The following is a 27569-nucleotide window of genomic DNA, read 5'->3' as shown; positions in this document are numbered from 1 at the left end:
CCCCGTGTGGAAAGTCCTGACACTTTTATATTTTACTTAAAATTTTATGACAAAAGTAGCCCATGCTCGTGAGTGATACAACCGAAGGATGTGTGTGGACGGAGAATCAGAGGAACAGAGGGGTTCAGTGTGTAGCCTGGGTCCTGACTTTGTGGCCTCGGGCAAGGTCTTCGTGCTTCAGTTTTCTCATCTGTGAAACAGGGATAACCATACATGGAGAACCCGAAGGACTGTTATCTAGATTAAATGAGATCCATTCACAATCGGTGCTGAGCACAGAGCAAAGCCCTCAGCTAACTGTTAACTATTATTAAAAGGAAGTTTTACTCTCTTCCTCACCCTCCGTCCAGTCCCTTCTCCCTGAAGTCACCACCTTTACCATCCGGTTTGTCTCACTCCACACTTTTCCCCGTGTTCACGCAAACATCATCCACGTATGAAAGAGTCAGTTCTTTGAAAGAGTATTCATTAATTCCAGAACTGAGTAGTAAGCCCTCCCTGCTCTCGGGGAAGTTTCTGCATCCTTCTGTGGACGTCACTCTGAAACTTGCTTCTGTTTCAGTCCCTCCAGGTCAATGCAAATATGAATGGATCTAACTCTTTCTTTTTAATAACTGCATTATATACCGTCACGTGGTATACTAGGATAAAAAGCCAAGGGTATTCATTCTGGGGGGAGGGGGAGGAGTGTGAGACAGAGCGTCAGAGCATGTGATAGGGACCCTGGGGGACCCTCCCCAGAAAAATACACAGAAGGACAGAAAATTTTGTACACAGTTCAGAGGTGTTCTGAACCCCTTGAGTCCCAGTGTGAAGCCCATAGGGCAGAAGCCTTAAACTGGCATGGCACTCCCATCCCTCACCCCCACCCCGCACCGTAGGTCTCTCATTTGACATCCCCCTCCCCCGACTTCGGCCATCAGCAAGGCCTGTGCTCTCCATTTGTGGAAGACCTGCTTCTCTCCTTTAAAAGTGGGGGTTTCTCTCCTCAGGTTAAAAGCCCATTGAAATTATTCTTTGTAGAGCAGGAAGAATTGCAGGCCTCCATGCCCCGTTAAGTAAGGGATTCTCAAGCCTGGCTGCACTTTCGAATCCACTGGGAGCTTTAAACTGCTACCAGTGGCCAGATCCCACCCCAGAGATTCTGATTTGGCAGGGCTAAGCCAGGGTCCTGGGCTCTCTATAAATATCTGTTTTTTTTAAAGCACCCCAGATATTTCTAATGCTCAGTCAGGGTTTCGAACCACAGCTTTGAGTGGAAATCCCAGCTGGGGTGGCATTTTATATAAAGGCCACTGGCTGGAATAATAAAGAACTGTGGATTGAGCTGGTATCTAGGCAAAGCTGTGATTCTCCTGAATTCAAATGCGTAAGGTTCTCACTTGCTTTATTTATCAACTAGGGGGAAAGAGCTGTCACCTCCAGGCTAAGGATCTGAAACCCAGCCTATTAGCATGTTTCCAAACACTTCCTAACAAAAGGAAGCTTGATCTGCAATTTAAGCATTTGCTGACAATCCTGGTAAAAGCCTGCAATTAGCTGGTGGGCTGGGCTTTCTGAGCAGTTCCGTTCCTGTGTGGGCTGAAGGTTCTTCTGCAGTTTTCAGTCAGGTGATTTCTGCAGCTGAAGTTTAAAAGAAAAGAGGGGGGAGAATGCTTTTTGACCCCTGAGACAGCAGCGTGTGGTCCAGAGGCCTTCCAGAAAGTAAAGCGGAATTGGCCACTGGGCTTATTGGGCTGTTACTGGAAGTAGGAGGAAAAAAGAAAAGAAAGAAAAGAAAGGAAATGTAGCTTGATAACAGCTCTTCGAAAAATTAAAAATAGAATTACCATATGATCCAGCATTCTACTTCTGGGCATATGCCCAGAAGAATTGAAAGCAGAACTCAGACGTTTGTACACCCGTGTTCAAAGCAGCTTTATTCACAACAGCTAAAATGAGCCGGGGTCGGCGTCAGGGGTGGGGACACCCAGGTGTCCACTGATGGATGCATAAATGGGTGAACAGAATGTGGTGTAGCATACACTGGCATGTCAGCCTAAAAAGGAAGGAGACTGACACATGCTCTAACGTGGCTGACCTGGAGGACATTGTGCTAAGTAGTAAGCCAGATATCAAAGGACAAATAGCGTATCATTCCCTTTATATGAGGTACTTGGAGTCATCAAATTGATAGAGACAGAAAGTAGAATAGAGTTATCGGGGCAGAGGGGAGGGGAGAATGGGAAGTTAGTGTTTAATGGGTACAGAGTTTTCCTTGGGGAGGATGTACAGATTCTGGAGATGGATGGTGGTATTGGCTGCATAATGTGAATTGTCTTAAGGCCACTGTATACCTTAAAATGGTAACCTGGTAAATTTTGTGTTACATGCATTTTACCACAATTTAAGAAAAACAGAGAGAGAGAGAGACAAGAAATGTAGCTTGAGCTCCGCAGAACCCTGGTTCAGAGTAGTTCCTGTAGTCTACGGCCGTACCACCCTGAACGTGCCCGATCTCGTCAGAATAGTTCCTGTAGGCTGAGGCCAGACCCTCGCAGACTGTGCTCCCTGAGGGGGTGAGTTTAGTGGTTAGGGGCTGGACGCTTGAGCCGGACGCCCAGGGTTCACTCCGTGATCTTGGCGCTTTCCCCGGCCTCTCTTTGCCTCAGCTTCTTCATCCGTAAAACGGGGACAGTGGCCCTTACTTCAGAAGGTTGTCGTCAAGCTCAAACTGAATTAATACCTGTGAAGGCTTAGAATGGTGCTTGGCTCAGAGAAAGTGCTCCTTAAGTATCGGCTATTATTATTACTACTTGATAGACATCAAATTTATGCAGCCAGATGCCGTCTTAAAGCATCTGAAAGAAGACAGATAATTATACATAAATAAGCGTGTTCTACCCACTTTGTCAGTTTGGAGTCCGAGATTCTGTGGAAAGTCCCACAAGGGAAGGAAAAACTTACTTTACAGACTTACCTGGGTGGGCTGTTGGCTCCTCTCCCTGTTCCTCTCCTTTCCAGTGTCAGAGGAAGACACTCTGTCTGCTTGGAGGTGAAGTCTGGGGATATTGCTAGGTTGGAAGGAACTAAGGTTTATGTCATGCTCCTTGGGCCCTGCGCCTCTGTCCTTTCCCCTAAGTACCCTGGGCTTTCTGGCCTTCTGAAAAGCATTCAAAGCTTTAACTTATCTGGTGACCTTAGTCAAGAGGCACTTAGCTTAGAAAAGGTTCCCAGTGCCCCGGGGGCAGCAGGAGTGGGGACCTGCTGCCTACAGGCGGCCTCTGGTGGCAGAGCTGGGGGCGGGCAGGGTCCAGCTGCCCAGGGCAGGAGCTAGCTAGGTGCCAGTCCCCACCAAAGGAAGTTTTTTGAGCACCTACTATGTGCCTGGCGCCATGCTAGATGCTTCTTATTCAGTAGACAACCAGACACTCACGACACGTGTTCCCACGGAGCTTACTTCTAGGAGGAGACATCAATCAAATGGCACGGCAATGACCATGTAATTGTGAGTTGGTTTAAGGGTTATGAAGCAGAGAAGCAGAACCTGTTGCAGAAGTGCCTGAGCCAGTTTGGGGAGTGAGAGGAGGTGACCTGTGAGCTGGGAGCTGAAAGGTTAGGGAGGGAGAAGGGATGAGGCAGGGCTGGAGAAGAAATCGACACCGACTTCACACTTCACCCTGGGCACAAATGGGCTGCCCTGCTGCCCTCCCATCCTGCTAGAGTTTCTCAAGGCAGCTGCTGCAGGAATTGACCCAGGCATAGTCTTAGAAGGGGGCCCATCAGTACTAACCAGTGCCCAGCGGCTGCAGAACACCCGGGAAGGGAAACCAGGCAATGACTGACACTCCTAGCTTTTTGCCAACTCTTAGTGTCTCTAGCCAGGACTAGAGAACATAGCACCTCAAACTTTCACATGCACAGGCGTACCCCAGGGATTTGTTAAAATGCAGATTCTGACTCCATCTGGGGTGGGGCCTGGGATTCTGCATTTCTAACAGCATCGATGCTGTAGGTCCACAGACCACGCTTTGGGGAGCAGATATGTAGAGACCCAGGAAGTGCTTCAGGGTGAGTGACAGTCTTTCTGCCTGTGTTAGAATGAATCGGACTCTCCAGCAGTGATCCTCACCTCGGCACATCATTACCTTTCCTAACCCTGTCTGTCCTTTAGTATTCCGTGGGGACTTAAAAAAGTCCTGATGCCCAGGCCAGGCCCAGAGCAACTGAATCAGCCAGGGCATTTGTAACTGGGGTGTGTGTGTGTGTGTGTATATTTTTCAAAGCTCTGCAAGTAGATCTCTCGTGCAGCCTGGGTTGGCAAGCAGTTGCCTGTCCTGTTCTGCCTCCCTCCCCACCCTGCTGTCTGCTTGGAGGCCTCCCAGGTCCCTCTGTGAGAGTGAGTTCTAAGGCACCTGGTCTGTTTTCCATAATTGCTTGGCTTTCTGCAGCTGTAGCATCAAATTGGTTAATTGAATCTGCTGGTGAGATGAGATGGGTGGGGAGGCATGGAGGAGAATGAGATGGAAGGTCTGGAGCACAGCGTGCCGCCCTCTTGCCTGCAAAGACCTCAAAGTTGAATGGGCACCAGAAGACATGCTAGAAAAGTGTTGGGGTCTGGGAAGTGGGGCAGTGGGTTTCCAGCAGAAGAGAGAAGGGCAAGCCAGCCTGAGAGGGGCATAGCCGTTCTGTGAGAGCCAGGAACCCCCTTGAGATCAAGATGCTGAGAATTCGTTCCAGGGCACAGATGTTCCCCAGCATCTGGCCTTGGCTCACCTATGCCCCGCCTCCTTTCTGCAGCCTCCTGCAGGCTCTGACTTCTCCCCTCCCAGCCCTACTCACTGGCACCAGTCCCATCTCTGCCTCCTAGGGAGACGGTTTCATGGCCACTCAGAGTATGGATTGAAGCGAGATACAGTTTGGTTCAGAAGTCACCCTTACCACTCAGCAAGTGCGTGTCACCTTGGGTAATTGATATCCCTCTTCTGGGGCTCAGTTTCCTCCTCTGTTATAACCTTACAGTCTCAACAATTCATATAAAAAGCTTTAGGCATTGCCTTGTACATAGTTAGTGCTCAATAAATACCAGATTGATGATGATGATGGTGGTGGTGAGACTGATGGACCCTGCCATGGAGGAGTGGACCCTGGAATTACACAGACTGGCGTTTGAATCTTGGCCCCACTATTAACCAGCTGTGTGACTTCAAGCAAATGACTCCACCTCTCTGAGTCCCAACTTTCTCTTGTGTAAAACCTAGCAAATCATTCCTATTATGGGAATGAAAGGCAGAGCATCACGTGGACCTGTCCATCCCAGAAGTGACCACTTAGAGATTCACACTTGCTGTTGTAATCATTGCAGTGTGTGTGAGAGCTGAAACGCTGGCACTTTTGAGGTTACCAGCTCAGCCCAGCTGCCTGTGGCTGTCTCCCCAGCATCTGCCTCCCTCACCTAATCACCGTTACCCCAGAGCTGCTGGCTGGTACAGCGTCCAGGAGCCAGGGATGGGCACTAAAGCTGTGTGCTGCCCACAGTGCCCTGGGGTTGGCAGTGTGAGGAGCTGGCAGCAGGCACTTGGCTCCAGACCCGGTCGTGGGCAGTGAGTGGCAGAGTGGGGACACTAAAGCCTCCACTTTCTAGCCAGAGGGGCTTGGAAGTGGGCCCCTTGGAGCCAGAGTGAGAAAGGTTGCAGAGAGGAGGCAGCTCCAGAAGGGATCCCATAAACTTACGAACTTCTGAGCTCATCCCAAGCTGTGTGTGAACAGAGATGGCCCTACACGGTGTATCAGAGACTTTGAGAGTTGAATCACAGGGTAGACCACCACCCAGGTCCCAAGCTGGCCCCTGGGGGGACACACATGAGAGGCAGATAGGAATAGCACTGCCGAGGCTTTGCAGAATGAACTGGCATCAGAATAACGGCACATGAAGGCAGGTTAGAACTTGTGGTCTGAACCTAATCTGTGATCAGTTGCCTGCTACAACTAAAAAAATCAGCATATTCAATAGGATTTAGACAAGACTTAGACTATCATGATACAGGATTGGAAATGTCCAGGATACAATCCCAAATTACCTAATTTATGAAGAACCAGCAGAATCTGGCAAATTCCTACAGTAAATATAATCAGCAGATACCAACCACAAGATGACCCAGATACTGAAGTTATCAAAGACATTAAAGCAGCTGTAATAGCCATACCCCAGGAAGTAAGGGGGAACCCTCTTAGAAAGAACGAGAAGACAGCAGATCAACAGATACAGAAATGGAAGATATAAAAAAAGAACCAAACAGAAATTTTAGAACTGAAAAGCACAATAACTGAAATAAAATAGTCACTGGATGGACTCAATAGCAGAATGGAGATAACAGAAGGAAGAATTCGTGAACTTGAAGAGAGATCGAGAGAGATGAGGCAATCTGAACAACAGAGAATAAAAAAAAATTTCTTGGAGCAGGGGGAAGAGGAAAAGAAGGGGAAAAGACCTATGGAGAAATATTGAGACGTCTAATATTTGTGTCGCGTGAATCCCAGAAGGAGAGAAGCAGTGAGGAGCACTGGGATGAGGGTGGATGACCCCAGCTCAGCAGAACACTGCAGTCCTTCCCTTCCCAGAAAGCATCAGCAAGTGAAGGGTAGACAGTATTGCATCGTGGACAAAGTCAGCCAGACCTGGCTTCACACGCTATGTGATTGAGGGCAAGTTGCTTTACCTCTCTGAGCCTCAGTTTCTTTGTCTGAACAATGGGAACAGTAATATTGATACTTAATAGTTTCATGAGGCTCCTGTGTACTCATTAGCTCATGTGATCTTTCAACAACCATATAAGGCGTGATCTCTTGATGGCCATTTTTCAGCTGGGGAACCTGAAGCTCAGAGACGGGACGTGTGACGAGTGGAGTCAAGTGCAAAGCCTGAGAAAACAAGACTGTCCTCGTTTCAGACACAGGGGTCCCTCGCTCAGGGGTCCCCAGGACCACCCTCACTTCAGGCCAGTTGGCTACAAATTCGCAGTCCCTGTGATCACCCTCAGGTTTAATAATTTACCAGAATGACATCCAGAACTCAGGAAAGTGCTACTTCTGACTACAGTTTTATGATAGTGAAAGGGTACAAATTAAAATCAGCCCAGGAAACAGACACACAGGGCAGAGTCCAGACGGTCCCGTCATCTTCTCCCTGTGGAGTCATGGGGGGCGGTACCTGCTCCTGGTCACTAAGGGTGACGGTGTGCACAGAGTATTGCCAACCAGGGAGGCTTACTGAGCCTTTGATGTCCAGGGTTCTGACTAGGGCTTGATCACACGCTGTCTGGTGGCCGACCTTCAGTCTCCAGCACCTCCTGGAGGTCCAGCTTATGCCTTAGTCCTCAGTTTCTCCAGGGGTCTGAACTGAACTGCGTGGCCAGAAGCTCCCATCATAAATCACATGGTTAGTCCCATGCCCAGAGCCCCCAGACAAACAAAGGCATTCCTGCAGGACATTCTGGAGGGCTGGAGATCACCTCCCAGGAGCCAAGGGAATTGACCAGACCTCACTTTGGGTAGGTGAATTCTTCACTGCACAGCAACTAACTAGTCACTTGTGCCAAGTCACCCAGCTGGTGAGTGGTTGAGCTGAGCTTCCCACTCAACCTGTTTGGTTCCAAAGCCTTCCTGACTCTTCACCATACACTTACGTGGGTGTGAATCACTCGGGGATCTTGTTAAAATGCAGATTCTGGATCAGTAAGTCTGAGATGGGACCTGAGCATCTGTATCTCTAATAAGCTCTGGACGACACCAGTGCTGGTGTGAGGACCACGGTTTGGATCTCAGGAAGACCCTGCCTCTCTTCTCCCACATTACCCCAGTACATCCAGAGCAGGGAAGGCAATGCAAGTTTGGAGAAGTGGCAGAGGGCAGATCGAGTAGAGCCTGCAGGGCAAGAAGCTTGTAATTTTTTTTCTAAGTGCTTTGAGATACATTTGGAGGGGTGTAGACCAGGAAGTGATAGAATTTGGATAATCTTTTAAAGTGTCATTCCAGCTGTTGAACTGGGTTGAAGGAGAGCAGGAAGGGGGCGAGGAGTCCATGGGTGAGGCTGTGCTTCTGGTCCAGGGGAGAGGTAATGGTGGCTTAGACCAGGGGGGTGCCGGAAGTTTCAGAGAAGTAACATGGTGGGATGTAATTATATAGGCAGGTGGATTAGATGTAAAGGACCAGTCCCTATCTTGGCAAGTTACTTAACTCTGAACCAGGATTTCCTTATCTGTACATCTCGGTTGCCACCTCACAGAGTGTTGTGGGGACAAAAGGAAATCATGTATGTGACATGCTTAGCAGAGTGCTTGGTGAGGGCTCTGTGGATTGTGGCTTTGACCTTGGATGTGGGCAGAGGCAGAACTCCAGCCAAGTCATCAGGAGATGGAAGCAGAGACCCGTCACCCTGGGGCTCCCCTGGCAGAGCACAGAGCCCCCGCCTCAGCCTCTTCTCCAGAGCGTTCCTCGAGGCTGCCAGAGTCCACCCAGGCGGTAAAACTTGCTGGATCTTAAACATTCATTTTGGTTTCCAGTGGCAGCCTTTGAAGACCAGGCCAGCTGCCAGGGTTCCTGGGGATTTTTATTCCATTTGCATGGCTGTTTAATGATTTTGGTGCCTTTGGATGAAGGCTCGTTCCAGGCAAGTCCCCATGGGGAAAACCATCGGGAGGCTGGGAGTTCATCCAACCATACGTGTCCCTGCAGGACCTGAGCTACACGGAGTGAGAAGGGAGCCAGTGGAGGCCAGGTTCAGCCTCGCCTGTGCCTCAGTGCTGGCTTCAAGCAGTCAGGCTCGGCTGCCAAGGCCAGCACTTGGGGTGTATGGGGTGAAGGCTTGTGCATGATATAAAAATAGAAATCGAAAGTGTCCTTTGCAGACATCCCTTCTGTCCACTGCCTCATCCTGACTTCACCAACCCAGAGCTGCCGGTCAGCCGGAGAAGGCTTAACCTTTAAAATGCCAGGGCTTGCAGGGCACAAGCTGTAGTGTTACCTGGCCCTCTATATTTCAAAGAAAGCTTTTGCTGACGTGGAAATAGCTGTGGCTTAGATATCAGAAAACCAGATTCCAGAGCTTGGTCGCTGTGTCACGTTGTGCACGACCTTTGAATATCTGTGAGCCTCCATCCTCCATCGTTCGGATGCACAGAGAATCTACCTTAGCGTTGTTCATTCAGTTTTTTTTCCTGGTTTCTTATTTTAAATTTCTTTTTTTCCCAGTTTCATTGAGAAATAATTGACATATATCAATGTATATGTTTAAGACGTATCACATGATGATTTGACTTACAGATATTGTGAAATGATCACCGCAATAGGTTTAGTTGACATCCATCATCTCATACAGATACAACGAAAAGAAAAGAAAAAAAATTCTCCCCTTGTGATGAGAACTCTAAGGATCTACTCTCTTAACAACTTTCCTATGTGTCATACCCTGTTAACTGTCGTCGTCACGTCATATGTTACATCCCCAGCACTTATTTATCTTATAATTGGAGGTTTGTACCTTTTGCCTGCTTTCTTCCTCTCCCCGCTTCCCTCCCTGACCCTGCTCATTCAGTTTTTAACAATAATAATAGCAAATACATATACAGCATCTCCTACATGCCAGGAACTACTCCAGCTGTTTTCACATGAGTTAACTCACTTATCCTCATAGAAACACTGTGACATGGGCATGGTCATCATTTTAACAAGGAACGAAGAAACTGAGGCAGCTACAAGAGGAGCTCGTAGTTCAAGATCCTGCAGCCAGGATTCCCACTTGGGTCGTCTGGATCCAGAATCTGGGCTCTCAGTTGCTGGGTTATACAGCCTCAGATATTCATCAAGCCCCTACTATGTCGAGGCGCTGTGCTTAGTTGCTGGAGAAATAGCAGAAAGAGAAATAATCCATCCTTTAATAATGATGGCATTCTAGTTGGGGTGAGACAAACAAGAAATAAATAAACACCTAAAGAAGAGTAAAGTAAGGCAACAGGGAGGGCCTGGAGCATTACTTTTTTTTTTTTTTTTTCCAGCTCTTTATTGGAGTATAATTGCTTTACACTGTTGTACCAGTTTCTGCTGTAGAACAAAGTGAATCAGCTGTATTTATACATATGTCCCCATATCCCTCCCTCTTGAGCCTCCCTCCCACCATCCCTATCCTACCCCTCTAGGTCATCACCAATCATCAAGTTGATCTCCCTGTGCTATGCAGCAGCTTCCCACTAGCTAGCTATTTTACATTTGGTAGTGTATATATGCGAACTCTACTCTCTCACTATGTCCCAGCTTCTTCTCCCTGCCACCTCCCCACCTCGTGTCCTCAAGTCCCTTCTCTACATCTGCATCTTTATTCTTGCCTTGCCACTGTGTTCATCGGTACCGTTTTTTTTTAGATTCCATATATATGAGTTAGCATATGGTATTTGTTCTTCTCTTTCTGGCCTACTTCATTCTGTATGACAGACCCCAGGTCCATCCACCACACTACAAATAACTCAGTTTCCTTCCTTTTTATGGCTGAGTAATATTCCATTGTATATATGTGCCACATCTTCTTTATCCATTCATCTGTTGTTGGACATTTAGGTTGCTTCCATGTACTGGCTATTTGTAAATAGTGCTGCAATGAACATTGTGGTACATGTTTCTTTTTGAATTATGGTTTTCTCAGGGTATATGCCCAGGAGTGGGATTGCTGGGTCATATGGTAGTTCTATTTTTAGTTTTTTAAGGAACCTCCATACTGTCTTCCATAGTGGCTGTACCAATTTACATGCCTACCAACAGTGCAGATCAGAAAGAGGAGTTAAGGAAACTCTCCCATTTACCACGCAACAAAAAGAATAAAATACCTAGGAATAAACCTACCTAAGGAAGCAAAAGACCTGTATGCAGGAAACTGTAAGACACTGATGAAAGAAATCAAAAACGACACAAACAGATGGCAAGATACACCATGTTCTTGGACTGGAAAAATCAACAATGTGAAAATGACTGTACTACCCAAAGCAGTCTACAGATGCAATGCAATCCCTGTCAGATTACCAATGGTATTTTTCACAGAACTGGAGCATTACTTTAAACTGGGTAACGTAAGCTGAGAAAGGAGCAGCCCTGCCAAGATGGGAGAGAGGGACATTCTAGGCAAAGGAAATGGCACATGCAAAGGCCCTGAGGTAAGAATGAGCTTGTTTTGTTCAAAGAAAAGAAAGATGGCAAAGTGGCCAGAGCATGGTTAATGAGGGGAGTGACTTACGCAGTGAGGTCAGAGTGACACGTAGGGGCCGCGGTCAGGAGCTTAGGTGGTGAGTACTACTGAGCACCTCCCAAGTGCCTAGGACTCTTAGGCACCAGAGACACAGATGTGAGCAGAGCAGATGTGGCTCCTGACCTCACGGAGGATGGGTGAGCTGACAGGAGGGCAGGGCGTGTAGCGCATGGCAGATGCTCAGTGGCTGTAACTTTCTCTTTCCCTGTTTGTGAGTTGACGTGACACCTGCTTCCCTGTTTGTCTGCCTGACCCCCACTCGCTGCATGAAATCAGGACAGAATGTAGTTGACTTACAGTGGCAATTATTTCTAGAGATGGCCTTAGGCCAGGGCGTTATTTACCAGAGAAAGAAACAAAGCACACAAGTGGGTGAAGAATAAGAAGAGTGGGTGGAAGGGCTCAGCCTTCCCTCTGTCTCCAGGAGCTGGCGCCCACACTGGCCTGCGAGGGAAGGTCTTTGGGGCTGAACCATCAGCCATTCCCTTCGGAATCCTGAGTTGCAGACATCGAGGATGGGTATCCACTGGCTTGGTGCCGGAGTTCCCATTATGCGTCTGCTTTCAGATTTTCTTCTGCTTCATTTTATCGGGGCTGGAGAAGCAGCAGAGAGGCAGTCTGTGGGTGAGTCGTGGGTAGGGTCCTCTTCCATCCTTGTTCAGGGTTACGTTGGCCTCCCAGTGGCCTCTTTGGTACAGAGGGGCCAAGATGCTTAGATGCCTGGACAAGTGCATGATAAAATGAGGGTCCCCAGCCTCATTACAAGAAGTTTCCCTAAGATCCCGGCGTGTTCCCAAGGCATTGGAGGACGAGGGCAAATCATTCTTCTCCCGGTTATTGAGGGTGACTTGGAAAAGAATTCACAGAAGGGATAATGGGAGCGGCAGGAATTCAGTTGTAGCTCTTCTCCCCACTGATCATAATAGCCAGCCTCTATCAAGGCTCCCTGTGTCCCAGGCACTGTCGCAAGCACTGTCTCAGCTGTTCCTCACAGCAGCCACATGGGGAAGGTACCAGTATTATTCCCATTTCACAGAGGAGGAAACTCAGAGAGCTCAGGTGACCTGCTCAAAAAGCACTGTATCAGTTGAGGTAAGGCTAGCAGCTGAAATAGACTGAACGCTAGGGTTTTGTGGTCCTTATTTCTTGCACACTGGCCTTTTGTGGGTCTTCTCCCAAGTAGCCTTCCACGTGGGGATTCAGCGACCCAGGCCCCTTCCATCTTGTGGCTCTGGCATCTTCTCAGGCCTTGGAGGGTTTCATCACCAGGTGGTGGGTGGGGGAGAGAGAGAGACAGTTGAGGATTGCGTGTTGCCTGGGAAGTTCTTCTGGGGCAGGCCTGGAAGTTACGAATATCACTTCTGCTTCCATTCAGACTCTGTTGGCTACAGCTCCCTGCAGAGGAGGCTGGGGAATGTGGTCCAGCTGCTTGTCCAGGAAGAACAGGCTTTGGAGACTATGCAGCCGTCTCTGCCCCAGGTACCCAGGAGGCACACAAAAGAGCCAGCCTGGGCCCTGGACCAAGGAGCCTGGGCCCTGGACCACCTTGCTCCGCTGCCTCCCTGAGCACCTGTTACCTGAGTTCATGATCAATGTCAGTGGGGCATCCCACACCACCACAGTCCAGGCTCAGGGAATTCAGCCTAACAAGAGCAGTCCTTGCAGTGAATTCACCAAATACCCTGTGGTTGGCACGCCCTGGGTACCTGCTGAAGTAGCAAAGCTGTTAGACAGCTGGTTCTCAGCTGAACTGAGTTTTGTCACCTAGGGGACATCTGGCGATGTCCGGAGGGATTTTGGGTTGTCACAACTCGGGGAAAGCTATTGGCCTCCAGTGGGTAGAGGCCAGGGATGCTGTTAAACATCCTTACACTGCACAGGACAGAGGAGAACGTCAGGGCTGCTGAGGTTGGGACCCCCTGAGCTGGACTAAGCAACTCTGCTGGTCTCCTTGGGGTTTGTGGGTGGGGTGCTGGCCTCAGCCAGGAGCTGTGAAGGTTGGCGTGGGCTTGGAGCCGGTCCACTCCTGTGATGCACCTGTTTGGGGCGTGTTTCTTCTCTCTGTGGCATTTTCGCCTCTCATCCTTCCCAGCAGTTTTGCTTAGCTGCTTGAGTGTGACAAGTTCTGGGGCAGAGCCTGTTGGCTGAGTCCGTGCTCATCTGTGCAGCTTTCAGATGGCTTCCCTGTTTCTGCCCATAAACATTGTGCCAGACAGAAACATCTCACTCTGCAAACAAGCCCTGTGTCCCAGGTAGTATGGCGTGGGCAGATGACTGTGGCCTGGCTCAGCGGGAGACAGCGCTGGGCGACCCTCCTGGGAAGATGAGTGTAGTATTTTTCAATCAGGTCTCTACTCCACCCTACATTGTGGTTTACGGGTGCATGTCACCTGCATGTGGTGATGTGAAGGGGTTACATGGGACAAGGAGTACTGGAGGCTTTTTTATGTTATTATATGTATGTATAAATTTATATACATATACGTATGTCTAATACATATGTGTATATAATACGAACATACAGGAGAGAGTAGAATAAAAAGTAAAAATCCCTAAGTCCCCCTACTTAAAGGTAACTACTCTTAACAACTTATGGTAGCTTTCTTTCCAGGAATGTACACATGTCTGTGTGTGTGTGTGTGTGTGTGTGTGTGTGTGTGTGTGTGTGTGTGAGACGTGTGTGCACGTGTGTATGTATAGATCACCATCCTCTGTTGCTAACATCCAAAATATATAAATATACTTTTCTGCAACTTGCTCTATTCACATAATGTATCTTGGATATTTTTCCATATTAATGTATATATTCATTCAACAAATATCCGTTGAGTACCTCTTGCAAGCCAGGCGCTGTACATACATCAGTGAATGAATCAGACAAAAACCCCAGTTTCACAGGTGAAGGCTTGAATGTTGTAAACAAAACAGCTGAGTTATGCCAAGTAGAAATGATAAGCACTAGGGAGAAAACTTTGTTTACTTAAAAGGGGTGGATTTTATTCTATGTAAGTAACTTTTTTAATGAAACAAGTGAATGTAATTTTAATTTGCATTTCCCCAATGACCTGTGGTGTGGCATCACCTTTTCATGGGGCAGGAGGAAGGCATTGAAGACAGGGGTGTGCTCTGTGGTCGGTGGTCCAAAGTCAACTTGAACCTTTAGTTTGGTGTCGAGAGTAGAGAGATCATCTGGGGGTGAGACCCCTCGGTTCAGGCGCAGGACAGTGTTTCTGGCCGTGTGTGGTCTGGCTGCTGTGGTCGTTGGGATGAGCCGGTGGGACCCACTGGGAGCTCTTTACCGTCTCCCCAGAGAGTCTTGTCCTGCTCGCTCCTGTGTGTCCATGATGCACCAGGTTGCCTTCCTGCTGCAGGATCCAGCAGCCCTGTGACCAGCCTGTGAACGGAATGGTCACACAGTCCTGGAAATTGATATTTCTATGGTATAAAGAAGCAAGTACGCGCTATAAAATGTAAAAGTAGGGCAATCGAGCTGTCTGTGTGTTTGGTTTTTGTTGTTGTTGTTGTTTTAAATCACAACATTTTATTAAGAAACATTTAAAAATTTTGAAAGAATAGTTCAGTCGACCTCCGTATTCCCACCACTTAGATTCTGCAGTGAACATTTTCTGCTTGCCTTTTCACACATCTCTCCATCTCTCTGTTTATCTCTTGATTCATTTTTTTCCATGCATTTCAAGGTCAGTTGTAGATGTTAGTCCCATCGTTTGTTTTTTAAAGTTGCTTTTTGTTTCTGTGTAATATACATATAGAAAATGTGATATACGTATAGAAAATTGCATCAATCCTAAGGATACAATTCATAAACTTGTATACAACAAACACATCCATGTGACTGGCAGTCAGATCAAGAAAGAAAACATTACCAGAAATTCCCTTGTGCCCCTTTCAACCACTACGCCCTCCCCCAGTGTAACCACTGTGCTGACTTTTCTTACCTTCATTTTGCCTCTTTTTGACCTTTATGTAAATAGAATCATACCACTACTTTCACTCACCATTATCCTTATAAAATTGTAGTTTTTCATCACATTTTTAGTATAGTATTTCAGTGTGTGACTATACAACAATTCATGTATCTATTCTAAAAGTAGGGTGATACTTAAATATACTACAATGTGTCTATTCACATCAGCATCCTTTCAAAGCAGAATTTAGAATGTTGCAAATGCCAAGAGAGGTTGAGTCGGGACCCAGGAGATCATCAGGACCTTAGTTCAACCCCAGCTCTACCACCGTCATGCTGGCAGGATCCGAGCTGGGCCTCCACCTGTCACTGGGATTTAATGCCTTGTCTTGAGCTAGGATTCAAGACAAATTGACCCACGTTGTAGGTTAAGAAAGAGACTCTGTTGGGGAACAAGGGAAAAATTATATAGCACAAGTAGATCTCCAGTAGATTCAGTAGATCTGTGATGGGGCCTGAGATCTTGCATTTTTAACAGGCTCTACGTGATGCTGAAGCTGCTGGTCTGGGGACCATACTTTGGGCATCATTGCCCTAGATAGATCAGGGATTGGCAAATCACAGCCCATGGGCCAAATCTGGCCCACTTCCTGTTTTTATAAATAAAGTTTCATTGGAACACAGTGAAAAGAAAAAACTGTCTGTTTTTCTCTACTCACAACATTTCTGACACCAAACATGTGGGGGTTTTCCCCAGCTAAGCCACCAATCCGATGGATATTTTGATCTGCTTCTAACAGTGTGTCTAACCTGACCACACATGAGAATCACCTGGGGAACAGTTGAAAAACACTGGCATCCAGTCCCCCACCCCCAAACCAACCAACAGAAGCTCTTGGGGTGAGGCCCAGGCACTGATATTTTTGAAAGTCTTCTAAGTGATTCTCATGTTCATGGTATCTCTCCTTTATTTTCTCAATTATTTTAGAAGACGAGGGGCATCTTCTAAAACTTTAACGGGTGTCTTTCAACTAGCTCAAAGATAGTTGCAGTGAACATTTTCTCCCAAAGCAATGCCAGCATCTCTGAAACAAATGTACAAAGATGATCCTCGTTCAGATGTGTAAGTTTTGGTTGTTCATGTAAAAACAAGCACATTACATTACAGTCACACTTCTAAATGCTTCCTCCTAGATAGTGTGATTCACACGCAGATCTGAACGTGATTCTTCAACCCATACGTCGTCCCTGTAAATGCAGGCTCCACATGGCTCAGTTTCCACACAGGTGCAAAGAAGTGGTCCGGCCGTGGTTCGGAGGAATTTTAAAACAAATTTTTTTTTAATTAATTATTTATTTTTATTTTTTATTTGTTGGCTGCAGTGGGTCTTCGTTGCTGCGCATGGGTTTCTGTAATTGCGGAGAACAGGGGCTACTCTTCGTTGTGGTGCTCAGACTTCTCATTACAGTGGCTTCTCTTGTTGTGGAGCACGGGCTCTAGGCGCCCGGGCTTCAGTAGTTGTGACACGTGGGCTCCATAGTTGTGGCTCGTGGGCTCTAGAGCGCAGGCTCAGTAGTTGTGGCACATGGGCTCAGTTGCTCTGTGGATTCTTTTTTTTTTTTTTTTTAGAGAAAGGCAGTATCTGTCATTTATTGACGATGCTCTGTGGATTCTTAACCACTGGGCCACCAGGGAAGCCCATAAAGCAAATTTCAACCTTGACTTCTTTCCCTTCGGGAAGGAGGAGAATCTGATTCATAAGCCACAGCGACATTCTCAACAGCCCCTTTCCCCACTCCTCAGTTTCCTCTCGCCCTGAATTTGCTCTGGAATTTCTGCTCTGTTGAGCTCCCAAACCCTCTCTAGCTCAGAGAGGTGGCTTCTCTCCCTCCCTCTCCCCTCCCAGCTCTTTCTCCCTGCATATCTTTGTAGCCCCTGGGGTCGCAGTGACTGTCCTTTGGTGGCGATGGATTGGGTGCTAATGAAGGGAAACCCCCAAAACGCATGCTTTTAAGGCAGGGTTTTTAACCTTGGCACTTGTTGACATTTGGGGCCAGATAATTCTTTGTTGTGGGGCTGTCCTGTGCACTGTAGGATGGTTAAGAGCATCCCTGGTCTCTGCCCACTAGATGCCAGTAGCAAACCCCCACCCCCAGTTGTGACAATCCAGATATCTCCTAACATTGCCCCACTTGGGGGGTAGAATTGGCCCCAGCTGAGAACCACTGCATTAAAGGAATCCAGCACTTTAGGCCAGAACCGCCTGCACACCTGGGCAAAAGGGGCCTCTACCCTGGGCCTTGTACTTTAAATGGGGTGAGAGGGTCTGAAGGTGAAGAGTTCAGGGAGTCAAGGAGGTGTGCCCACCTGGAGCCTACATCTTCCTTTCCAGATCACTTCTGAGTACCGGGATCCCAGAATTTTTCACCCAAATGACCCAAGCCTGCTTAGGGCTTTCTCCAGGTCCATCTTCAGGGAGGCAGGTCATGATGCCAATGTGTGACCTCTGGGCCCAAGGAGATAATAATAGTACTCTCCTTGTAAATAGAGTTGTGTGGACTCAATTAATCAGTATCAAAAGTCCATGGAATGGGGTTGGCACATGATAAGCTCTATATAAGTGTCAGCTACTATTATTACATTTTTCATATCAGTAGTCCCTAAACATAAGCCAGCTTCCTTGTCTGCTGCGCCCCTGAAGAAGCAGCCATCCATTCAGATGTTGGAGGTAAACCTGACCCTGCTGGACCCCAGAGAGACTATGTGAATGTCTCCAACACGGCACCCCTCTGAGAGGGTTTTAGGGCCATTCTGACTCTTGGCACCTCTGCCTTGACATGCTGACTTGAGGACCTGTTGTGTGTATTTCTACTCCTGATCTTGTCTTTGTCTTGTGTCAGGGTCAGTGGAAGGGGGGAATGGGTGAGACGTCTCTTCTTTCTGAGACAGGAGGAGAATCGATGCTGAGCTGTGAGTTTCTATTCCTTCTGTGCCCATGCTGGCTGAGTGACCTTGGACACTCAACCTCCTGAGCCCTCTGAGCCTCTAATTCCCCATCTGCAAAATAGGGGTTTAAACAGCACCTTCCCTGATAGGATGGTGGTGTTAAGTCAAAAATGTATATAAAGTACTTCGCTCGGTGCCTAGTAAAAAGAAGTCAGGATTTGGCATCACTGATTTTAAATTATTGTAATACTGTTATTTAAATTGTCACGATGACTATTAGAAGGAAAAACATGGAGAAAAAGTTCCATCCAAGCAGCTGCTGTGAATCACAGAACGAGCCAAGAAGGCATGAAAAACATCACCCTTAAAACACGGATGAAAATAAATTTATTTTAAAAAAAGGAAAAACATGGATGAAACTAGAACTGAAGAAATTTCAGAGCTGAAAGGGACCTTAAATCCTACGTAAACCCACTCACTGCATGAATAGGGAAACCAAGGCCCAGGGAAGCGATATGACCTACCTCGTTTTGAAGAAAACCCTGAAACAGCTTCTAGGTTCCAGAGAGAAGAAAAATGAGGTATTTGCAGGAGATCGTTTCCAGACCGACCTCGGATACCAAACTCCGTGGATGCTCAAGTCCCTTATATCCGATGGTGGCGTGCACTCGGCCCCTGTGCCCATGGATGTGGGGACCAACTGTAGTTTGAGGAAGTTTTGCAAAAGTTGAAAAGAAAATGGGTACGTTCGTGGGAGTCAGTGCCGGCCCAGGGAGAGGGGAAGGGGAGGAAGCAGAGACGTGTGCGCTGCTTTGGGCTCCTCCAAGGGCTGAGATAACTCCTGAACAGCCTGATGAAGCGCGGAGAGCCCTCCGCAGTGAGGAGGTCAGGAGGACTGTGAACGGCCAGGAGGGTTTTGGTAGCTTAGTGTAGTTTTTTCAGAAATGGGGAAGCAACTCGATCCAGCACCCAAGAGGTGGCTTGCAGGGGACAGTGACAAGGTGGGGTTCCACGAGGCGGGGGTCTCCTTGCATGTGGGAGGCTCCAAGCTGCATATGGGGCATCACCTCGTGAACCAAACCTGCAAAATGGGGAGCCACCAAGTCTGCTCCCGCTGGTATAGATCGAGATTTTTTTTCCTTTTCATTTGCAGTGTTTATCACACCCACACTCTAGTCATCCAGCTTCCCTTCCAGAACCGTCTGCCTTGGCAAACTAAATTAGCAACCAAAAGAGGTTAGCTCTTGTGGGAAAGAACAACATCATTTTTACAGCAAATACCAACATGTGAAAGCCTCAGCTTGCCCCTGACTCACTCAGGGCATGTGGATGTTGACTGGATCTGGGATCTCCCTGTACCTCTGGACCTCGGTCTCCCCAGCTGTAAAGTGGGCTGGTGGCAGCAGCTGCCTGAGAGCAGTGGTTCTCAGTGGAAGCAGAGGGGTGGGTTATGTTTGGCAATGTCTGGAGATACTGTGGTTGTCACAGCTGGGGAGAGGACTGCTAATGGCATCTAGTTGGCAGAGGCCAGGGGTGCTGCTGGAGGCCAGAGGTGGTAGTACAATGCTCAGACCAGCCACCATAACACAGAATGATCTGGCCCAAAATGTCAGCAATGCTGAGACTGAGAAACCCCACGCTGGAGGGTTGCTATGGAGATTGAGTTCATCCACATGATATGCGTAGCCCTGGACCATACACATAGTAGGTGCTTCATAGAGCAGTGGTACTCTCCATGCTCCTTCAAAGCCTTAAGACCATGGGTGCCTCTCTCTCATCATGCTTTTGTTTTGCCAGTTGTGTTTCCCTAAACTGAACTGCCATGGTGATTGGCACCACAGAAGCAGACAGATATTAATGTCAAAATATTGGCTCTCTGTACACTGATGCCGAAATGAGATATGGAGGCAGAGTTTTGGAGGAGAAAGAAAGAGTAGCTTTATTCTTTGCCAGGCAAAGAGGGAACACAGCAGGCTAGCACCTCGAGAACTGTGCCCCCGTCTTTGGGGAATTAGGAAAGGTCTAGGATAGGCAATAGGGATCAAAGCAGTGACAGCCTTGTATTCTCTTTTTTTGCAAAAATTTAAAATGGTCACAGCTAGCTTCTGGCAGCCCAGTAACTGGGTCTGTTGTCTCTGGATTATCAGCCCATGACCTTCTTTCTGAAATGAAGAGGGCTCCAAGGGATAAATTGTTACAAGGGCGTGTAGGGGATGTAAACACTAGGTGCAAGATGTAATTCACACAGAGTCAGAGAGTGTTTAAGGAGTTAGCTTTGTGAAGGACAAGTAACAGTTACAGTAAAACTAAGATTGCCTAACTCTTTCAGGCCAGCTTATGTTGTTTCCATAGCCTGCTCACTGTTCCTTTATTTTCCTTGTTTGTCAGAAAAGGAAAAAACCTCATTTCTATTTTTTGCCACAACGTGACAAGGACGCAGGGGCTTGTACACGGTTTCAATATGTTGGTGATTCTTTAGAGATAAATTCCAGAAAGTAGAATATGCTAGGTCTGCCCATGCCCCGGCCAAGGATAGAGCCGGACGTTGGTGACTCACGGGTCCATGCAGAGGGTGATCCTCGGAGACCGTAGCCTTTTCAGGGTGCTTGAGGTTTGTCGGGGTTAGAGAGAGAGCAGTGTGACAGGGCACAGAGCACATGCCTGGCCACACCCTGTGCTCTGCTGTGATCGCTGGGGGAGGGGCACTAAAGGGGTTTCGGGTGGGTAAATTTTCTACTTCCTGAACACTTTCCCCTTAAACTTTAAAAAAGGCGTTAAAGTTTTAACTGTTTGAAACAAACCTGTTTGTACTTCCTTTGACCCATTAACCAGGACATTGAACTTTCTTAACGATTCAGAATCTTAATCATAAAAATAAATGATCACACAGTGACTATCCCGGGCTCTGTGAAGGAGGAAAGGATTGTTCGCCCGTTCACCAAATGGCCCCGGTTCGACTGTATTTTTTTAAGTTCTGGTATCTGTCTGGTCATCACAGTCCACGAGATTAAATTACTCCAGATGGGGAAACCAGATGACCAAGTTTATTTGAGTTATGTCTAAAGCCATGAAGAGTAAATAGGATCTAAGAGAAAATGTGAGGTGCCCTCTTCATGGTTTTTGTGCACAGACTTTGTGACATCTCTTTCTTTTTTTTTTAATTGAAGTATAGTTAATTTACAATGTTGTGTTAGTTTCACGTGTACAGCGAAGTGATTCAGTTATACGTACGTGGGACGTTCCCTCCAGATGATGAGGGTAAATTAGAGCAGGGGTCCCCAACCCCTGGGCCGAGGACTGGTACTGGTTAGGTACCAGGTGAGCGGCAGGCGAGTGAGTGAAGCTTCATCTGCTGCTCCCCATTCGCTCGAATGACTGCCTGAACATCCCCATCACCGGCCCCGCCTCCCCACCCTGTGGAACAATTGTCTTCCATGAAACCAATCCCTGGTGCCAGAAAGGTTGGGGACCGCTGAATTAGAGCATATACGTTGTGCAGGTATATACGATTGACTGCGGTAAGACGCGTGCCCCCTGACAGCCGGGGGGATACTTGGGATGCCTCACAACAAAATTGCTAGATGTTATTGTTTCTAAAGAGGAGAAACATAGGGATCTCGTTGTGAGGAGTTTGCTTCCTTTACAGATTTTTTTTGCTGCAAATACTGCAAGTGTTATCACCAGCTTGCTTGGTGACCTGGCTTCCTTATCTACAAAGTGGAGTGGGCAGGGGTATCTGGCTTCCTGTCTCTGAGCCCCTTTCTGGATTCAATAAATATCCAGTCTTAAGTCCCTGTTTTCTCCAATAAAACACTCCCTAGACTTTACAGGGATGGCAAATCTTGATATTCTCCCAGACACGTTTTATGATAGAAGTCATTAGTTTTATTCAGCTTATTATAATTTGCATTTTAAAAGTTTGGTTTTTAAAAGACTGTTAAAATTGCTATAACTTTACCAAGTGATTTGCAAGTCCCTAAGCCTGCCAATTAGCTCAGATGGCCATAGCAGCAACTGCTTCCTGTCAGAAGGGCTGAATCACTGAAGAGCGACAACTTTTCAAGTGCCGAGTGATTCACGAAGCCAAGTTACTTTGCACATTGGGATAAGGAGCGTAGGCTATCAGATTTCCGTTCATCCTTCTGCCCCTTCTGGTGATTTAGATGTGGATTCTCTAATAACGACTTATTTTTTCCTTTGTTTTCTTTCCAAAATAATACATTCTTGTAAGAAGTTCAAACTGTGCATATTTATATAATAAGTAGAAAAAGTGGAAAGTTCTCTCTCTTTCCCCTCTCTAGGGAGAGCTACTCTTAATAATTTTGTGAATATTCTTCCAGATATTGTTTTCTATTCTATATATTAACATATTCTTAAAAAAAAAAGAGATTGTTTACATATACTGCTTTGCAACTTGATTTTGTCTCCTAGCAATATGTCTTAGAGATGTTTCCATCTTGTATATATAGGTCTGTTTCATTTTTAACCATGGTTCTGGTTTCCATGGTATTGTCATATCAGAAATTATTTAATTAGTCCTCTCCAGTCTTCTGGGTGCTCCCAAAGCTGATCCTAAGACAAGGACTTGGGTGCAAGCAGGCTACTAGGAAGGTGATCCCAGGAAACACTGATAAGAGATTGGGGAAGTGAGACCAGGAAAGGAGGCAGGCCAATGAGGGATGATTGATGCGTGGGTAACTGCAGCTCGGGAGGGCCCCAGGACCGCCAGCATGTTCAGTGATTCTCTAGAAGGACTCACAAAACTCAGAAAGGCTGTTATACTCATGGTTATAGTTTATTGCAGTGAAAGGATACAGACTCAAATCAGCAAAAGGCAGAGTCCAGAGGAAACCAGGCATGAGTTTCCAGGTGGCGTGTGGACTGCACTTAATTCTCCCCGTAACGATGTGTGGCAGTATGCTTGGAGGACCACCACCCAGGGAAGCTCACTGAAGCCCTGGTGTCTAGGATTTGCATTAGGGGTCAGTCATGTAGGCATGGCTGACTGTCTGGGTGGCTGACCTTAGTCCCCAGCCTTGTCAGAGGTCAAGTTGCTATTGAGTGAAAGTCACATTGTCAGCATACATTGGTATATCCCAGGCAGAGAGCAGTGGGCACTCATGGTAGGATGCCAGCAGCAAAAGCTACAGGTAGCCTCCAGGGTAGGCTGAGGGGGCAGGCAGGATACCAACCGCCTCAGCCACACTTCTTCATAAAGTATTTTTGTTATTTCCATTTTTCATTCTCACAAATGATCTTCTAGAGCAGAGGTTGGCAAACTTCTTTGTAAAGGGCCAGACAGTGAATTGTTTCAGCATTGCACGCCACACAGTCTCTGTCGCAACTATTCAGCTCTGCTGCTGTTGCACAGAAGCAGCTGCAGGCATTATGTAAACAAATGGGTGTCACTAGGTTCCAGTAAAACTTTATTTACAGAAAACAAGTATAGGCCAAATTTGGCTTGAGGGCTCTAGTTTGCCAATCCCTGCTGCAGTGAATACTTCTTGTGAGTGTATCTTTGCCCATTTGTGCAGGTAATTCTATGGGACACATCCCTAGAATTAGAATTGCTGGATCTTGAGTCATGACATTCTTATTCTGAGCAGGTACTGTGAACCTCCCCCAAAAGTTGAACCTGCTTCCTCTTTCACCAACAGTTCATGAGAACATTTGAGATTTCCTTTCTTAAAACCACTTCCCAAGGAAGCAACACCTATACTCATTTACTAGGATGTTTCTGCATTGTCATTCTGAGGCTTTGGAGAGGCAGAGGAAGATAGAACACTTTGCTCCCAGGGAAGAAAACCAAATGGGGCCTGAAATGGTCTCCTAATATCTTGCTTTAGATTTGAGGCCCGCAGGGAAGGGGACTTCGGTAACTTGTTTTCATTCGGTGAAAAGTAAACCTTATGTTGCCTGCTAGGTGTGGTTCAAGAGTCCTGAATGTTACCTATTCAAAAAAGTTTTGTTTTTTTTCAGATGCATCAGAGAGCTTCAGCAATTTCCTTTATGAAGCAAAGATTCTATTCCTAATTTTTCTCTTCTGTAAGGGATTTTCATATAAATAAGGTCTACCTATGCATAGTGAACACTTTACCAAATGTACAACAAAAGATATACACGGTCCAGTTTTTGTTCACAGAGCTGGCAGGTGTGGGACACTCTTGATGGAGGTGGAAGTGTTTCACATAGTCTGGATGGGTTTTTTGTTTTTTCCACTTTTCTTTTTTTCCCCTTATTTTTATCATTTGGAGTTCTTGATATGAAACCCCTGGGGAGAACAAAGATTTGTTAGCCTCCGAGCTCTGTTTGGGGTTGCATATTTTAGCTGGTTTGTTTGATAATGGGCATCCCTCCTGGGATCCAGCCCGCCTGGGCTCTGCTCACGCTGGGTGAATCTGTGCTAGTCCCCATTCTGTAGTCCTTCATTTATAACACAGACACAGCCTGCTTCCCTGCTAGTGAGATGGCATGCCTGGATGACCCACGTGCAGATAAGGAATTAGGCGGAACTCGGCTGGGAAGATAAATCAAGCTATCTCATTAGGCTTGAAAGACAGAAATTAAGCTTGCGTGGGAAATAGCAGCCTTCCAGAGATGCGCAGTGCAACAGGGGGAGAAGAAACTGCCGGAGCCCTTTCTCTCAGGGAACTTGCCTCTGTTGCCTAAGTCTCTTTCGTAAAAGGTCAACAGGTGAAAATTAAGGATCGAAAGAGCAGTGTAGTGTTTACTGAGCACTTATTGAGCACCAGGCACTGTGTGCATTATCTCACCAAAAGCTCCCAAAGGACTAAGATTCCCGTGTAACCAAGGAGGAAACTGAGTGTCAGAGGGGCTCCTTTGCTTGTCTCAGGGTCCCAGAGCTGCCGAATGACAGAGCCAGGATTCACCTAGGATGTCTGGCCTGGCCCGATGGCCCACAGCTTAACCTGGTGGTTCTTACCTGGGATGAAGTGACCCCGCCCCACCCCACCCCGGGGATAGCGGGCCATGTTTGGAGACTTTGGGGTTGTGACAGCTGGGGGCGGGGGGGATGCTCCTGACATCTGGTGTGTAGAGGCCTGAGGTACTGCTGGACATCCTGCAGTGCACAGGACGCCCCCACAACGAATTATCCAGCCCCCGGTGTAAACAGTGCTGGGCTCGACATCCCTGGTTTAAAAGCGCTCAGCTGGACTCCAGGCTGGCTGGCGGTTCCACCAGGACTGTCTGGCTGCAGTGCCCTGAGGGTGAGTCTACGGGTCGGAAGTTTAGAGTTGCAGCCGAGGGACTCAGGGACTCTTGGGAGGGTGACGAGGGAATCAGGGAATTGTCGTGGTTAAAAGGAACAGCACCTAAACACAAGGACGTCGCATCTGGGGCTGAGGAGTGTGGAGACTAACGCCTCTGTCTTGCTCCTGCCCTGCCCCGCCCCGCCCCTTCGCTCCGCCCCGCCCCTCGCCCCGCCCCCCACGTAGTGTTCGGCCACAACGTGAAGAGCAGCAACGACTTCATCGGCAGGATCGTCCTCGGCCAGTACTCTTCGGGCCCCTCGGAATCCAACCACTGGCGGCGGATGCTCGGCGCCCACCGCACGGCCGTGGAGCAGTGGCACAGCCTGCGGTCCCGGGCCGAGTGCGACCGCGTGTCCCCTGCCTCGCTGGAGGTGACCTGAGGGCCGCCCGGGGAGGCCGCTCTCGTTCGTGGAAAAAGGAAGAAAACTTAGGACCCAAAATATGCCATCTGTGTATACGAGTACATCCACACCTGCACACACACGCGCGCGCGCACACACGCAGCTCCTCTCGGAACTGAGAGGAAGCTGGCTATTGATCTCCAACTGGCCGCCCTCAAGGAGCGAGGGCTGAGAACCTTCCAGAAGCCCCGTCCCTAGGTCATGAGCCGAGTGGGCTCTGCTGTGAGACGTACGGGCAGGGCTTGCTCTTGTGGGTCCCCTGCCCCCACATGCACTTTCCACCCTCAGGCCAGGGAAAGGGGCCTCCCCGAGGGGACCAGCCTCCATGGAGACGAAACTTTCCAAGAGTTTGGCCAGCGTTGGGAGGCCTGGCCCCCACGCCCAGCGTGCGCACCCACTGGGCGACTTCTGAACGGGCTGCTGTCCCAGGGGTTCTTCAGACCTGGTACCTTTCCCCCAAAGTGTAAGTACTCTGTCTTCTCTTTAGTGGCTGTGATAAATAGATTAGACTCTTGGGAGAAACCAAATGGCAACAAAAAATATTCCGGTGTAAGACCCCTCTCCTGGCGTAAGTGAACTCGTCCGTGTGTTAGCTTCTTCCTGGGGACTCCCTGTGGGTATGTACGTGGATGTTCTCGTGTGTGTGCCCTCGGGTGAGCACTGTGTGTCCCCCTGGTGAGCGAGGCGCTGGGCCAGGACCTCAGGCCCGCGCACTCCCTTCTCTCTGCCTCGCCCATCAGGGAAGTTTCACCCAGCGTCCTCCTGTGCGTCAAGGCCCCACCTTCAGTAACAGTAGCGTTGTGTGTATGTCAAGTAAATAAAATACGATAGAGCAGAAGTAACATTTTTTGACCGAATCATGGTGATTGTGACTCACAGAAGACCTGCAGAGGACAGTTACATGGAATAAAACAGCCAGCCCTCCCACCGCACCCCCGTCCAAGACAGTCTCCCTCCTTGTCACACTCTGAGGATCTCTCTGTGTTTGTGTGTGAACCAAAGTCATGTCTCTCGTGCTAAGAAATCAGTGTAGTTAGGATAGATCTCTCTCCCTCTGTTGGTTGCTTCTGTGTCTTTTCCCACAGCATATTGTCTGGTATAATGGGGAACTACTTATTGAAATTAAAGATTATTTATTTGTGCCATGCATTTGAGTTCTCTTTTTCTTCACGAACATGGGCATGGAGGGTAGGAGGGTATTTCATTACTACCACTGTGTAACAAACCTTCCCAACGACCCAAAGCTCTGGTATTTATTGGGTCCAGAATTTAGACCAGACACAGGGATGGCTTGTCTCTGCCCTGTGATACCTACGGCCTCAGCTGGACGACTCGAGGGCCACAGACAAGCAGACAACCAGTCACGCTGGACATTGCTGGTAAGATTAGTGTGTGGTGTAGGAAGGAAAAACAGTTGAAATGTTAAGGTATTTTCATCTGACGACTGACAGGAGAACCCGTGCAAAGAGAAGACAAGGATTTATATTAGGTCCCTCCCATTGCAAGCAACAGGAAATTAGAACAGTTTAAGCAACAAAGGAAGGCTGGCTTCAGGCATAGCTGGATCCAGGGGCTCAAAAGAAGTAATCAGGGCTTTATTTATCAATCTCCTGAACAGGCTCTCCCCATTCAATGAGCATCATGGTTACCAGCATCTTAATAGTTCTAACATACTTATCATCAAGACCCAGCTTAAACTGCCACGTCCTGATTTTCCAAGACAGAAATGACAGCTCCTTCCTGTCCTCCCCAC

General features: G+C 47.7%; 1 protein-coding gene across 9 annotated transcripts in view; it reads left to right on the top strand.

Moving 5' to 3' along the window:
• The window catches only part of SYT17 (synaptotagmin 17), a 79700-nt gene extending 52737 nt beyond the window's left edge, over positions 1 to 26963 (top strand). For 4 of the 9 annotated variants that reach the window (XM_057748843.1, XM_057748840.1, XM_057748841.1 and 1 more), the window contains one exon: positions 11694 to 13816. In XM_057748843.1, the coding sequence (XP_057604826.1) occupies positions 11694 to 11908 (215 nt within the window). In that variant the 3' untranslated portion in view covers positions 11909 to 13816. Of the gene's footprint in view, positions 1 to 11064; positions 11598 to 11693; positions 13817 to 24120; positions 25555 to 25598 lie in introns of those variants that run through there. The other 5 variants (XM_057748845.1, XM_057748842.1, XR_009055464.1 and 2 more) reach the window with 4 other exon arrangements.
• Positions 26964 to 27569: the final 606 nt, after the last annotated feature.

Source organism: Hippopotamus amphibius, chromosome 9 (genome assembly GCF_030028045.1).
Source record: "Hippopotamus amphibius kiboko isolate mHipAmp2 chromosome 9, mHipAmp2.hap2, whole genome shotgun sequence".
Taxonomy (NCBI): Eukaryota; Metazoa; Chordata; class Mammalia; order Artiodactyla; family Hippopotamidae; genus Hippopotamus; species Hippopotamus amphibius.
Note: the sequence above shows the minus strand (reverse complement) of the source record. Positions and strands in the feature narration are given on the sequence as shown.